At 44.6% G+C, this 15755-nt stretch overlaps 1 protein-coding gene across 7 annotated transcripts in view; it reads left to right on the forward strand.

Annotated features, from left to right (window-relative positions):
• Positions 1-15755, forward strand: part of ANKRD6 (ankyrin repeat domain 6) — a 185270-nt gene that overhangs the window by 166290 nt on the left and 3225 nt on the right. For 5 of the 7 annotated variants that reach the window (XM_006055343.4, XM_045161953.1, XM_044924284.2 and 2 more), the window contains 6 exons: positions 3294-3398; positions 4717-4851; positions 5158-5343; positions 6343-6495; positions 14472-14585; positions 15440-15566. In XM_006055343.4, coding sequence (XP_006055405.1) covers positions 3294-3398; positions 4717-4851; positions 5158-5343; positions 6343-6495; positions 14472-14585; positions 15440-15566 — 820 coding nt within the window. The remainder of the gene's footprint in view (positions 1-3293; positions 3399-4716; positions 4852-5157; positions 5344-6342; positions 6496-14471; positions 14586-15439; positions 15567-15755) is intronic. The other 2 variants (XM_044924285.2, XM_044924288.2) reach the window with 2 other exon arrangements.

The following is a 15755-nucleotide window of genomic DNA, read 5'->3' on the forward strand; positions in this document are numbered from 1 at the left end:
TAAAATTAATTAATTAAAAAAATAAATTAAAAAAGGCTTAAGCAAGATTTTCCACACCCATACTGAATAACAAATAAATAGAATATTTTTTTAAAGTTTTTTTCTTTTCTTTTTTTTTTTTTTTTACATAATTGTATGTACTAACCCTTATTTTTCAATGCACAGTAAAAGCTTTGGAATATGCATAAAATTGTATGCATACTCTTTTGTTGATCTGTAGTTACAGAAATGGCCTCAGTGTTTGTCTTAACTGAAATGAGAAATTCCCTTGTCCTAGTACCTTAGTTGATCATGGATTTTGATGGTTCACAGCAGTACTAAGAGGGTATTTCCTTCTGAGACTTTAAGATTAATATTCCCTGATTTCTGTGAGGTGGAGAAGACGGATGATCCGGGTGAATGGTATAGTTCTCTGAAAAAGGCTGTGAGCCATGCAGAGTTGTCACTGGCTAATAATGTGGTCAGTGGAGGGAATTTTTTCTGATTATTTTGTGTTTGGTGAACTGAATGTTACTTCTCATTTTTGGTTGAAGTGGTTCACAGATGCTTTGGAAAGTGACTTTTAGGTTGATTCTGGAGCTTTGTCCTGTTTTAAGTGTCCGTAAAGCAGATGAGCACTAGTTGCTTCTTTTCATCTGACTTGACTTCCTACTGAGTCTAAATTTAGCTTAGGACACTGGTTCTCAGACCTTTTCTGTCTAAAGACCCTTTAACTTTTCTTCAATGTTCAGTCAGTTCAGTTCAGTTGCTCATTCGTGTCGTACTCCTTGTGGCCCCATGAATTGCAGCACGCCAGGCCTCCCTGTCCATCACCAACTCCCAGAGTTCACTCAAACTCATGTCTATCCAGTCGGTGATGCCATCCAGCCATCTCATCCTCTGTCGTCCCCTTCTCCTCCTGCCCCCAATCCCTCCCAGCATCAGAGTCTTTTCCAATGAGTCAACTCTTCACATGAGGTGGCCAAAGTACTGGAGTTTCAGCCTTAGCATCAGTCCTTCCAATGAACACTCAGGACTGATCTCCTTTAGAATGGACTGTTTGGATCTCCTTGTAGTCCAAGGGACTCTCAAGAGCCTTCTCCAACACCACAGTTCAAAAGCATCAATTCTTTGGCGCTCAACTTTTTTCACAAACTCTCACATCCATACATGACCACTGGTAAAACCATAGCCTTGAATAGACGGATGTTTGTTGGCAGAGTAATGTCTCTGGTTTTCAGTATGCTATCTAGGTTGGTCATAACTTTCCTTCCAAGGAGTAAGCGTCTTTTAATTTCATGGCTGCAGTCACCATCTGCAGTGATTTTGGAGCCCCCAAAAAATAAAGTCTGATACTGTTTCCACTGTTTCCCCATCTATTTCCCATGAAGTGATGGGACCAGATGCCATGATCTTCGTTTTCTGAATGTCGAGCTTTAAGCCAACTTTTTCACTCTCCTCTTTCACTTTCATCAAGAGGCTTTTGAGTTCCTCTTCACTTTCTGCCATAAGGGTGATGTCATCTGCATATCTGAGGTTATTGATATTTCTCCCGGCAGTCTTGATTCTAGCTTGTGCTTCTTCCAGCCCAACGTTTCTCATGATGTACTCTGCATCTAAGTTATATAAGCAGGGTGACAATATACAGCCTTGACGTACTCCTTTTCCTATTTGGAACCAGTCTGTTGTTCCATGTCCAGTTCTAACTGTTGCTTCAATGTTATGGAGGCCCATAATGAACTTTATGTATGTGAGTTTATATCTAGTAGTTACCAATTGAAAATAAAGTTGAGAAATATTAAATACTTTATCATTTGAAAGTAAATCCATTTTGTAATAACATAAATAGCATCATTTTGCAAAAGAATACTTTTCAAAACAAAAATTGAGGAGTGTAGAATTGTTGAACATTTTTTGCACATCTTATTGTCTTAGATCAGAATTCTGCCATCTTTTATTTCTGCATGCAGTCTATTGTAATATCACTTACATAGCTTCTGGCAAACACAACTGTACACTCATGAGAGAATGAACATGAAAAATGCCAGTGTTGTTGCAACATTATGTAAATAATCTTAACCTCATGGACACAGGGGCCCCTGGACACTTTTAGACCTGTTGGCTTTCAGGGGATGAGAATATAATTTAAAAATTCTGTTCATATGCAGGCATATATTTTCCATTTAGGTGGTACCCACTGCCTGTTGAAGGTGTTGGTTTTTTTTTTTTTTGGTCCTATAATGTGTCACTTGAGTTTAATGAACATAAGAAGAAAGTCTGACCTTGAGATGAAAATCACTAGGCTGAATTTCAGAGAACACTTGTCTGTCTATAATACAATAAAATACTGTTTTATTGCAGAAAGAGTGTGACCTTGGAAGTGCTTCCGACTTCTGGATCTCCTTTGGTTTTTTAAAGGGAGTGAACCCTGGAACTAGGAGTAGGGAGTCTGGAGGAGAAGGGTGTGGGGACGAGCCAGAGACTGAGGTTTCCGCCGGCTCAAAGATCTGTGTTCCATGTTCGCTTAGAAGCCTTTCTGCCGACTAAGTGACTCTGAGGCCCCCCCCAGGCAGGTGGGAGACACCTGACAGTGGCCGATGGACCAGGTGTGCCTGCTACCTACTTTGTCTTGGTTAATACCAGCAGCTCCCTGTTCTCATGTTAGAGAAGCCAGAGAACAGAAAGGTCAAATAACTTGCTTGAAGATCTCCAGCTTGCTGCTAGGCTTCAGTCTGCAGGGCCCCACACGTACTTGCTTGTGTCCCATCCATATCTCTGCACTCGAAGGGGCTGACCAAAGGCTTCTTCTGGGGGAAGAGACTCCAGCCCCGTGGCTGGTACCATGGCTCACAGGTGCATCTCAGTTATATTTGAATGAACGTTCTATTTGAATATGACTTGGATACAATTCGGCCAAGAAGGAAGTCTGATGGGCTAGATCACACCCTGTATCCCAAGACAGACTGTGCCTGGCATAGGGCTGCCGCGTCGCACAGCTCCAGGGGACGCCGTTCCTGTCCTGGACTGTGTGAGTGGTGCTCCCTGGAGCTGAGCAGCGCACAGCCTGCTCACACCTACATGACGGCCCTGGCCCAGCACCACGTGCCTGTTAGTGTTATTGTAGACTGTGAACTCCTCAAGGTTAGGATGATGTCCTTGCATCTCTGGGACCCTGAGTGCCCAGCACAGGGTGTAGGGGACATAGCAGGTGGTCCAGAGGCACTTGTTTGATGTGGTCTCCCCGGCTCGGCCGGAAGCTCTTGTCAGGTCCGCGCACACCAGTAGTTTGTAACGATGCCTCTTGCCTCCTTCAGGTCTTGCGCTTCAGTCGTGGGCGAAGCCTGAGGAAAAAGAGAGAGAGGCTCAAGGAAGAGAGGAGAGCTCAGTCTGTGCCGAGAGATGAGGTGGCACAAAGCAAGGTGGGGGGCGGCCCTCCCGCCCGCCTGCGGGTGGGAAACTGTCTCCCTGCCTCCTCTAGGCCCGCCTCCGTCTCTCCTTCCTGCTGGGTCCTTCAGAGCTTGTCTTTCCTTCCGGCCTCTTGTCTTCCACTCTCCAAGATTTCGGGCTGTGGGCTGGCATGCCACTGGTCTTTTCCAACACCCTGTGTATTTGCGAGCCCTGAGCATCTGCGGCCTCGCCACGTCCACGTGGACAGCACTGCCTCTGACAGCGCACCCTCCATCACGGAGAGCAGTGGTTTGCAAAATGTGGATCGGATCCACTTGTCACCTGGGACCTTGTTAGACGTGCAAATTTGGGGGCCTCACCCCAGACCCACTGGATCAGAAACTCTGAGGTGGGGCCCAGCAATCTGTGGTTGAACAAGCTCTCCAGGTGATTTCAATCTGGACTAAAATTGGAGGACCACTGGTATAGCTTGCTGCCTCTCTTTCCTCCTAGGGAATAAACCAAGGCAGTGCTAGCCCACATGGCTCCTCGTGCAAATTAGAAAAAGATGCCTCCTGGACAGATCAGCCCAGCACAGGGCATTTATGGTGAAAAGAGCCGGAGCTGGACTTCAGCTCCCTCTGCCTCAATCATGCCCTCGGCTTCGTGCCTTTGTGCAGTGAACAGCTTGCACAACTGTACTTGGCAGCTTTGGAATGAACCATGCCTTTCAGCTCCCCCAGAGGGAAGAAGACGAGGATTTAGAGACAATTTTGGGGACATAAAATTTTATACCAAGTACTTGTTTTTCTGTCCATTTGAGAATCTTATCAATTTCCAGGGTTAAGGCATTGTAACTTTCATTACATTCCTGTGTATGAATTCTACATGTTAACTTGTAAACGTTCTCAAAAGGACTAGAAATGGTGATTTTTTTTCCCTTCATTTCAAAGGGTTCTCATTCTCCTCTATGAATTGTGAGGGTCCAAGTTCAAAAAATGAGTGGGATTGTCTTTTTGTTGAAATGTAAAAGATAAAAAAAAAACCCTCTAATGCTGAAGTGTTTCATGTCTGCTAGCTTCCTGAAGTTCTAAAACACAGAATGAGACCCAAGGTGATATCTAGTTCGGCACCTAATAAATAAAAAGACAAATATCTGACTCCCCAGGAAAAGCACAGGTGTTCAGTTAGAATCACAAGCAGTATTCCCTGTGTCTGAAATTTGTCATTTTTTTAATGATTCCCAGGGATCCTTTAAGTGGATGGAGTCTGGGAAATGTTATGCCATGATGGAATAAGGCTGAGGGGTCCAGTAGAGGAGGTGTCTGGGTCTTTTTTCCCCCTCTGTAGGGAAGTGTCTCGGCAGGAGACACCCATAGCAGTGAACAGGCTGCACCCAGGAAAGAAGAGGCCAGAGAAGATGTCCTGTCTGCCTCCCCGGAGCCCAGAGCAAAGGACAGCAGACAGAGAAAGTCAAGACCCAAGGTCAGGAGGCACGTGAGAGCCGCTGAGAGGGCTGGGAGGTGGGCTGGCGGAGGGCCCTGGAATAGCGTCATGCCCAGCAGTTAAAAAGCCACTTCACTTGGCTTGGTTGCTGCTTTGGGGCCAGAGTGCAGAAATTGGCCCTGGCCAGCTGCAGACACAAGGTTAGTGTGTGACAGCTCTCTTGGTACGTGGTTCCTAGAGTAGAACGCCGCCAGAGAGCGTGGTGGGCTGGGTGGGAGCCGCTGGCTGGGTGTCAGGCTCGCACATGTCGCGTGCTCACAGCGGCGGTCTCCTCCTCTCCCACAGGTGTCAGCGTTTTCTGACCCCACCCCTCCAGCAGACCAGCAGCCCGGACAGCAGAAGAATGTGCATGCTCACAGTCACCCTAAAAAGAAGCCCAGGCATCGCTGCTCGCCCCCGCCCCCTCCGCACGAGTTCAGAGCATACCAGCTCTACACGCTGTACCGGGGCAAGGACGGCAAAGTGATGCAGGTACCTGCTGGGCCCTGTCAGGACAGGACCAAGGGCTGCAAGCAAGGAGTCTGTGTAACCCTGTTGCTGGAGGCTAATATCCACTGTAGGCAGTGATTGCAGAAGGCAGGAGCTTTGATGATAAGCCAGCTGGCCCTCCTCACCTAAATAGTACAGTACCCTCCTGCTGCTTAGGCCTGGTGAGCCAAGGGATGTTACAAGGCTTTCTACACTCACCTTGTTCAGTCGCTAAGTCATGTCCGACTCTGTGACCTCATGGACTGCAGCACACCAGGCCTGTCTGTCCCTGATTGTCTCTGGGAGCTTGCCCAAGTTCATGTCCATTGAATCGGTGATGCCATCCAACCATCTCATCCTGTGTTACACTCTTCTCCATTGCCTTCAATCTTTCCCAGCATCAGGATCTTTTCCAATGAATCGACTCTTTGCATCATGTGGTCAAAGTATTGGAGCTTCAGCTTCAGCTTTGGTCCTTCCAATGAGTATTCAGGGTTCATTTCCTTTAGGATTGACTGGTTTGATCTTGCAGTCTAAGGGACTCTCAAGAGTTTTCTCCAGCACCATCCTTAGGTGACCAGATAATCTTGAGACCACAGAAAGGATAAAAGCGGCTTGAAGGAATTCCTTGGCAGTCCAGTGGGTAGGACTTGTTACTTTCACTGCCAGGAGCCTGGATTTGATCCCTTATGTGGGAACTAAGATCTTTCAAGCTGCGTGGAGTGCACACACACACACACAACACACAAAGCCAACTGAGGACTGAAACTGTATGTTACCCTCTCTTAATCTTCTTAGCATTTACCAGCCCTATCAGCTTGGCTTGTTAGATAATCCAGAGCTACCACAGGGGTGAGTCTCCTCCATCACATGTGTCTCCCAGATGTACTGACCAACACAGGATGGGTACCAAGGAATAAACGAGTTGAATTGATTCCTTTCTGGCTTTCCTCTTAGGCGCCGATAAATGGCTTATTGATTCCTTTCTGGCTTTCCTCTTAGGCGCCAATAAATGGCTGTCGGTGTGAACCCCTGATCAACAAGCTGGAGAATCAGCTGGAAGCAACTGTGGAGGAGATCAAAGCAGAGCTGGTGTCGGTTCAGGATAAGATGAACGTGAAGCTGGGGCACATGGAGAATAAGACCCAGCACCAAGTAAGTGGTCACCATTCTCATGATGCAGTGCTCTGGCAGAAAATGAAATCAGAGACCTCAGCATGCCTTTCTGTCCTGCAAACTCTACCCTGAGCATGTCAGGCAGGCTGTCAGAGAAGAGGCCTGTGGTTTCCTTAAAGCCATTGTGATTTCTTTCTTTAAAAACAAAAAAAAAATTTTTATTGGAGTATAGTTGCTTTACAGTATTGGTTGTTTTCTGCTGTAGAGCAAAGTGACTCAGCCATACATATACATATATCCCCTCTTGTTTGGATTTCCCTCCCATTTAGGTCACCACAGAGCACTGAGTAGAGTTCCCTGTGCTACACTCATCTGTTTTACACGTAGTAGTGTAGGTAGGTAGGCTTAGTTGCTCAGTTGTGTCCAGTTCTTGCGACCCCATGGATTGTAGTCCACCAGGCTCCTCTGTCCTCGGGACTCTCTAGCAAGAATTCTGGAGTGGGTTGCCATTTCCTTCTCCATATATAGTAGTGTATATGTATGTAAATGCCCATCTCAATTCATCCTACCTCCTCTTCCTCCCTTGGTATCCATATGTTTGTTCTCTGTGTCTCTATTCCTGCCCTGCAAATAGGTTCATCTGTACTGTTTTTGTAGATTCCATATATATCCATTAAAATAGAGAATATTTTTCTTTTTCTGACTCATTTTGCATGACCGTCTCTAGGTCCATCCACATCTCTGCAAATGGCACAATTTCATTCTTTTTTATGGTTGAGTAATATTTCATTGTATGTATGTACCACATCTTCTTTATCCGTTCCCCTGCTGAGGGACATTGAGGTTGCTTTAATGTCCTGGCTGTTGTGAATAGTGCTGCAGTGAACACTGGGGTGCGCATGTCTTTTGGAATTATGGTTTTCCCCAGGTATATGCCCAGGAGTGGGGTTGCTGGGTCATATGGAAGGTCTTCTGGCAATTTTTCAAGATTGCCGGGAGAAATATCAATAACTTCAGATATGCAAATGACACCACCCTCATAGCAGAAACTGAAGAAGAACTAAAAAGCCTCTTGATGAAAGTGAAAGAGGAGAGTGAAAAAGTTGGCTTAAAACTCAACATACAGAAAACTAAGATCATGGCATCTGGTTCCATCACTTCATGGGAAATAGATAGGAAAACAGTGGACACAGTGACAGACTTTATTTTTTGGGGCTCCAAATCACTGCAGATGGTGACTTCAGCCATGAAATTAAAAGACGCTTGCTCCTTGGAAGAAAAGTTATGACTAACTTAGACAGCATATTAAGAAGCACTTTGCCAACACAGGTCCGTCTAGTCAAAGCTATGGTTTTTCTAGTAGTCATGTATGAATGTGAGAGTTGGACTATAAAGAAAGCTGGGCACCAAAGAATTGATGCTTTTGAACTGCTGTGTTGGAGTAGACTCTTGAGAGTCCCTTGGACAGCAAGGAGATCCAACCAGTCCATCCTAAAGGAAATCAGTCCTGAATATTCATTGAAAGGGCTGATGCTGAAACTGAAACTTTGGCCACCTGATGCAAAGAACTGATTCATTAGAAAAGACCCTGATGCTGGGAAAGATTGAAGGCGGGAGGAAAAGGGGATAACAGAGAATGAGATGGTTGGATGGCATCACCGACTCAATGGACATGAGTTTGAGTAAGCTCCAGGAGTTGTCAATGGACATGGAAGCCTGGCGTGCTGCAGTCCATAGGGCTGCAAAGAGTCGGACATGCCTGAGCGACTGAACTGAACTGAACTGATGATAGGTCTAGTTTTAGTTTTGTAAGGAACCTCTATGCTATTCTCCATAGTGGATACTTCAGTTCACATTCCCATCAGCAGTATAGGAGGGCTCCCTTTTCTCCACACCCTCTCCATTGTTTATTGTTTGTAGATTTTTGATGTTGGCCGTTCTGACTGGTGTGAAGTGATACCTCAATGTAGTTTTGATTTGCATTTCTCTAATTTTTAGTTGTGTTGACCATCTTTTCATGTGCCTCCTGGCCACCTGCATGTCTTCTTTGCAGAAATGTCTATTTAGGTCTACTGCCCATTGTGATCACTTTATGTGATTTCTTGAAAGCCACTGACTTAAAAATTTTTAAGAGCATGTTTAAATTGCTTGTGATTAGAAAATAATATATACAATTATGGAGCATTTTTAAAACATAGGAAAACTAGGAAGGGAAAATAAATCACCTGTGAACCTACTGTGATGAAAAAGCACTATTAATATTTGGGTTTATTTCCTCCAGCCCTTTTATGTCTGTGTCTTTTGACTCCCCTTTCCCATTGTACACTAAGGTAATATAATCATGTCTATCTTTTTTTATTTTTCCAACTTTATTTTGAAAGTGGTCATACGCACAGAAAAGTTGAAATGATAGCTTCCTGAATGTTTGTGCACCTCCACTAGGTTCAGCCCGTGGTTACTGTGTCGCCGCGTGTGCACTGTGTCTCTCGCACACACTGTTGGTTCTTTTGCTGAACTGTTTGCTGACTCGTTACCTTTAAGTACTCCAGAGCACATGGACTAAGAATGAGGATCTCGTCCTTCCTGACACAATACCATCTTCACATCTGAGAACAGTAGCACTAATTGTGTAATATGCAGTCCACATTCAGATTTTCTCAGTTCTCCTAAAATATGTGTGTTTTATAGCTGGTTTTTGTTTTTAATCCCAACCTAGGATCCAGTGAATACTTTGTGCTTGTATACTGTGTGTTAGGTCTCTGTGGTCTCTCTTCATCTAAAACAGCCCCTGGTTTTTTCTTGTGGCTCTTGTTTTTTCCCACAATAACTTTTTAACAGAGTCCAAGCCATTTGTTTAATGGAATGTTTTATAGTCTGGATTTGTCTGACAGTTTCTTCATGGTATTTTTAGTTTGTTCCTCTATCCCTGTATGCCTGTGAAGTGAAAGTTAGGTCTAGAGCAGTAATCCTCGAAGTGTTGTCCCCAAACCAGCAGCATCAGCCTCATCTGGGGACTTGACAGGGAAAATATGCAAATTCTGGGGCTTCTCCCAAATCTCCTGAATTTAACTGTAAATAAAACTCCAGGGGCAGAGTCTTAGCGACCTGTATTTTAACAGAGTCTCCAGGTGATACTGGTAAAAACAAGTTTGAGAACCATTAGTCTAGATGCTTATTTAGGTTCAGCTTAAATATTTTTGGCAAGAATATTTCATAGTTAATTGTGTAAGCTTCAAATTACATCACATCAGAAGAGACATGTCAGGATGTCTCATTATTACTGACGCTAAGTTTGATTGCTTGGCTAAGCTGGTAACCACTGTTTCTCCCCACTGTAAAGGTATGTTTTCCCTTTGTAATTAATAGATATATGATGGATATAGGTTTTTAAATATAAAAAAGCTTTAAAAGCTTACAAAGTAACACATGTTCATTGGGGAAAACACCTCACATGCAGAGCTATTATTGTAGTGACCCTGCCCAGAAATCCTGTATTTTCCTGTAGGTTTTTTTCTTATATATAACCTTACTAATTTTCACTTTTAAACAAAAAATGGGACTATACAGTGCTTTATTTTTGCAGTTTACTTTTTAAGTTGGTAAAAAGAGCTAGAGTGTGCTTTTTAATGGTGGTAGACCCGTAAAGTTACACTGTGCTTTTTAATAGTGATGTTCAAGCTGGTTTTAGAAAAGGCAGAGGACCCAGAGATCAAATTGCCAACATCCGCTGGATCATGGAAAAAGCAAGAGAGTTCCAGAAAAACATCTATTTCTGCTTTATTGACTATGCCAAAGCCTTTGACTGTGTGGATCACAATAAACTGTGGAAAATTCTGAAAGAGATGGGAATACCAGACCACCTGACCTGCCTCTTGAGAAACCTGTATGCAGGTCAGGAAGCAACAGTTAGAACTGGACATGGAACAACAGACTGGTTCCAAATAGGAAAAGGAGTCAGGCTGTATATTGTCACCCTGCTTATTTAACTTAGATGCAGAGTACATCATGAGAAACGCTGGACTGGAAGAAGCACAAGCTGGAATCAAGATTGCCGGGAGAAATATCAATAACCTCAGATATGCAGATGACACCACCCTTATGGCAGAAAGTGAAGAGGAACTAAAAAGCTTCTTGATGAAAGTAAAAGTGGAGAGTGAAAAAGTTGGCTTAAAGCTCAACATTCAGAAAACGAAGATCATGGCATCCAGTCCCATCACTTCATGGGAAATAGATGGGGAAACAGTGGAAACAGTGTCAGACTTTATTTTTTTTGGCTCCAAAATCACTGCAGATGGTGACTGCAGCCATGAAATTAAAAGATGCATACTCCTTGGAAGGAAAGTTATGACCAACCTAGATAGCATATTCAAAAGCAGAGATATTACTTTTCCAACAAACGTTCATCTAGTCAAGGCTGTGGTTTTTCCTGTGGTCATGTATGGATGTGAGAGTTGGACTGTGAAGAAGGCTGAGTGCCAAAGAATTGATGCTTTTGAACTGTGGTGTTGGAGAAGACTCTTGAGAGTCCCTTGGACTTCAAGGAGATCCAACCAGTCCATTCTGAAGGAGATCAGCCCTGGGATTTCTTTGGAAGGAATGATGCTAAAGCTGAAATTCCAGTACTTTGGCCACCTCATGCGAAGAGTTGACTCATTGGAAAAGACTCTGATGCTGGGAGGGATCGTGGGCAGGAGGAGAAGGGGACGACAGAGGATGAGATGGCTGGATGGCATCACTGACTCGATGGACGTGAGTCTGGGTGAACTCCGGGAGTTGGTGATGGACAGGGAGGCCTGGCGTGCTGCGATTCATGGGTTCACAAAGAGTCGGACACGACTGAGCAACTGAACTGAACTGAACAATTTCTATGCGAGGAAATATAATTTTACATCCTGCTTTTTTCACTTAATTTTAATTTTTTAATATAATTTTATTTATTTTTGACTGTGGTAAGCCTTTGTGGCCGCTCAGGGTTTTCTCTAGTTGCAGTGAGCAGGGGCTTCTCTCTGGTTCAGTGCTCGGCCTTCTCACTGTCATGCCATCTCTTGTTGTGGAGCACAGGCTCTAGGGCATTGGCTCAATAGTTACAGCTTGCAGGCCTAGTTGCTCCACAGCATTTGCAATCCTCCTGGACCAGGGAAACCTGTGTCTCTTGCATTGGCAGGAGACTGAGCCACGAGGGAAGCCATTTCGCTTAATTTCGTTTCTTGAGCACTTTCCCACATCCTTGGCTTCATAATATTCAAGCATATCAATAATTTATTTAACCATACCTTTTGTTAGACACTAAAGTTGCTTATAATTTTTCACTCTACTAAATAACATTTACGTACAGAAACTTGATTGCTTCTGAGGTTATATGCTTAGAATTAGGATAATGAGATATAAAGTTAAGAATATGTTTAAGGCTCTTGATAAGTGTTGGCAAGCTACTTAATTGAAAGGTTGTACCAATTTATATCCTACAAGCAGGATCTGAGTTTCTGTTTCAAATTTTTGCTATCATTGAATGTTTTTTAAGTTTTTGCCAAATTAACTGAGGACATTTGACTTTAATTTATATGTCCCTGTCTATTGGTGAAATTGAGTATTTTTAAGGTTTGTGGGTTATTTGCATTTCATAAAAAGCCCATTTAAAAAATATCTCGGCCATAATAGATTAGTTAAACTGTTTTGTAAATAAAACCTCACTTTAGCTAGCCTAAGCACAGAGGGGGAGAAGGCAATGGCACCCCACTCCAGTACTCTTGCCTGGAAAATCCCATGGGTGGAGGAGCCTGGTAGGCTGCAGTCCATGGGGTCTCTAAGAGTCAGACCCGACTGAGCGACTTCACTTTCACTTTTCACTTTCATGCATTGGAGAAGGAAATGGCAACCCACTCCAGTGTTCTTGCCTGGAGAATCCCAGGGACGGGGGAGCCTGGTGGGCTGCCGTCTATGGGGTCGCACAGAGTTGGACACGACTGAGGCGACTTAGCAGCAGCAGCAAGCACAGAGCGGAATGCGTTAGGTGAATGCGTCGAGATGCCTCGAAGACCTCTGTTTGGTTCAAAGAAGGTGACAGACCGGGGTGTAGTACCTTAGTCCTAATTCTGGGTCTCAGGGGACTGACTCTAGTGCAGTGTGAGTCAGGAGCACGTGCCTGGACCATCAGCTGTGCCCCAGGAACACAGCTGTGTGTCAGCCTGGGTACTGTCCAGTCTAGGCAGGGGGTGGAGGTGGGAGAGCAGGCTGGTCCTAGGAAACAGGAAGAGAGCGGGTCCCAGGAGGCTGTGAGGCATGAGGAGCCCAAGCAGAAGGAGCTCACCGCATCTCCAGAGCTGCTGCTCCTCTTTTATTTATGAACATCTGAGCGTGGAACGTCAGTATGTCCGCAACAGGGGAGGTGCCCGCTGCCAAGCCCTCCGTGTCTGGCTCCCACTCACAGCGGTTCCTTTCTTCTGTGGACCTTGTCGTGCAGTGGGAGTTTGTCCTGCTGGGTGTTAGAGCCCCACAGGCAGTGTCCTGCTTAGGGACTGGAGGAGCAGAGAAGGGCACATGATTGCAAGGTGACAGTCACTTGCTCCTCCTGAGAGTGAATTCCTAGGCAGGTTGATAAGAAGTCTGGTGTCCCCAAGAAGGAGAAAGGGGCCTGAGGAGGAGATAGGGGTCTGGAATTCTCAAGGAGGAAGAACAGACAAACATCTTTTTGTCCCTCTACATTCCTTAGTCTTAGTCGCATAAAACGTTGTTTTTCTTTAAGCCCGGACCTGATGATTACACACCTCAGTTTAAACTCTGTACCAGGGATTATATAACAACAATGTACCCTGCTTGTGGACAGTTTTCTCCTTCCTGAAAACCTTCTGACTAGTCCTGATATTTTAGAATGTATATTATGGAGTGGGTCTGGTAGGATCTTTTCTATTGTTAAGTTCTAATCCTGTTATCCTAAAATGTAAATTGTGGGAGTGGGTCTGGTAAAATTTTCACAAACTTAAGATATTCTTTTGATTTATTGTAAATAACTCCTTTGCTCACACAAGCAAGGGGGGCAACTCTCTGTCCCCTTTCTGATGTCTATGTCAGAAGCTTTCTCTGTCTCTTTTCATACTTTAATAAAACTCTGCTACACGAAAGCTCTTGAGTGATCAAGCCTGGTCCCTGGTCCCGAAGCTAAATCTTCTTCTTCAGAAATCACGAATCTGACATTGTTCACCATAAGCTATCACTCCCTGAAGTGATCCCTTTGAACTCCGTCCACTCCCTACTTCACAGGTGCTGTGACTACTTTCAGTGAAGGATCTGTTCACTGGGAATGCTGGAGGAAAGCTCTGACTGTTCGGCTGCTTTCATTTCTTCTCGGGCAGCCACTAACATTTAAAAAGGGGAAGGGGGGTTAAAAAAAAATTTTTAAAACGGGAGTTGGACCTGGGAAGGGAGGTGGGAGGGGGCATGGGTAAACCTTTGGCTGATCCGTGCTGATGTTTGGTAGAAACCAACACAATATTGTAAAGCAATTATCCTTCAATTAAAAATAAATAAAATTTTAAAAAATTAAAAAAAAATTTTTTTTAATTTCTTTAAGTTTAAATTCTTTAAAAAATTCTTAAAAAAAATTTTTTTTAAAAAGAGGAATTGGGATAGCTCTATACTCCTTGAAATAGTTTTTCCTTGTAATTATAGTCTTGGAAATAATTTTCAAAGGCCCGTACAAATTTTCTTTTACTGACCAGGAATATATTGGCTCAAATTGTATATTTACTATGTATTTATAGTCTCTGGACCCACTCAGGATTTTAAATGAGAAAAAGAAAGCAGCATTGGCTTACACAGAAACATACTGAGGAATTCTGAAAACTTAGAGTTCCATGAGGGCCACATGAAAAGAATAGGGTGAGGAGTGGGATGTGCTTGCCTTCTGTCTGGCCCCTGCTTGGTACCCCTAAGCCCCTTACTCATCTCAGGAGTGAAGACATCAGGGCCCATCCTTAGATCATCTCAGTCACAACGTCCCCTTTGCCCATTGAACCTAGATGCGGGTTCTGGACAAGCTGATGGTGGAGCGACTCTCAGCAGAGAGGACGGAGTGCCTGAACCGCCTGCAGCAGCACTCGGACTCGGAGAAGCACGAGGGAGAGAAACGGCAGGTGAAAACCAGCGTCTGTCCTGTCCACACTTCTCCCCGAGGCAAGGGACTCAGACCTATCACTGAAAATCCCCAGATCCTCTAAAAGTGTTTGCATGACAGAACGTGTCATTTTTATAACCTGAAGGTAGGAAAGAGCCTGGAGTTTGATTCCTGTTTGTGGCTGAATATGCTGGTAGGAGGCGGAGGCTGAGCAGTTTGTAGAAGGTGCTGGGGAAAAGGTGGGCTCCGCCCAGGGTCAGCGCTGTGTACTGTGCTTCTGCTGGGCTGTGACTCCGTTGTTGCACAAAACTCGGTTCCTGCCCTCAGAATGTGTGGACCACCCAGGACGGCAGACACGAAATGAGTTCCTGTGAGTGTGAGTTTGTGCCCCTAAGCAGCCAGACATGCTTTAGGTGTTTGTGTGTGCTGTGTGCTCAGTCATGTCTGACTCTGCGACCCCATGGACTAGCCTGCCAAACTCCTCTGTCCATGGGATTTTCCAGGCAAGAATCCTGGAGTGGGTTGCCCTTTCCTCCTCCAGGGTATCTTCCCAACCCAGGGATGGAGCCTGAGTCTCTTGGGTCTCCTACGTTGGCAGGCATATTCTTTACCACTGCACCACCTGGGTGTTTGCTTTTAAGATGCCTCTAAGTCACTTAATGAAGATAATAGTTAGCTATCGGCTTGAGTGCTAGGTGAATCCCAGGCTTTGGGGGGCCCACAGAGAAGGCTGTGTGGCCTGTGGGAGGCAGGTAGCCCACAACTTTATAATAGCCTATCATAATTGAAAAGTCTATTCTTGAGGCTTTAGTTCATAAGCTGTGTATCAAAGTCTCCTGATGATTTGTGGACTAACTTGTGGGATTTTTTTAGATGTCCTTGGTGGATGAATTAAAAACCTGGTGCATGTTAAAGATTCAGAATCTGGAGCTGAAGCTTTCTGGAGATTCTAGGGCCTCCAGGACTAAATCCACACCGTCCACTTGTGAGTCCTCCACAGGTAACCAGCATGCAGAGAGAGCCCCTCCATCCAAAGGTGATGAAACCCCCAGGTCAAGTTCTCTTCTTACATCTGAAGACAGCCCGGGTGATAGGGCTGCATGAAACACCAGATTGTAGCATGAACTCTGTAGGGGCCAGGACCATGCTGTTGCTATTTAATAATAAAGTACTCTTATTTTAAGTGTTC

The sequence above is a fragment of the Bubalus bubalis genome, chromosome 10 (genome assembly GCF_019923935.1).
Source record: "Bubalus bubalis isolate 160015118507 breed Murrah chromosome 10, NDDB_SH_1, whole genome shotgun sequence".
In the NCBI taxonomy this organism is placed as follows: domain Eukaryota; kingdom Metazoa; phylum Chordata; class Mammalia; order Artiodactyla; family Bovidae; genus Bubalus; species Bubalus bubalis.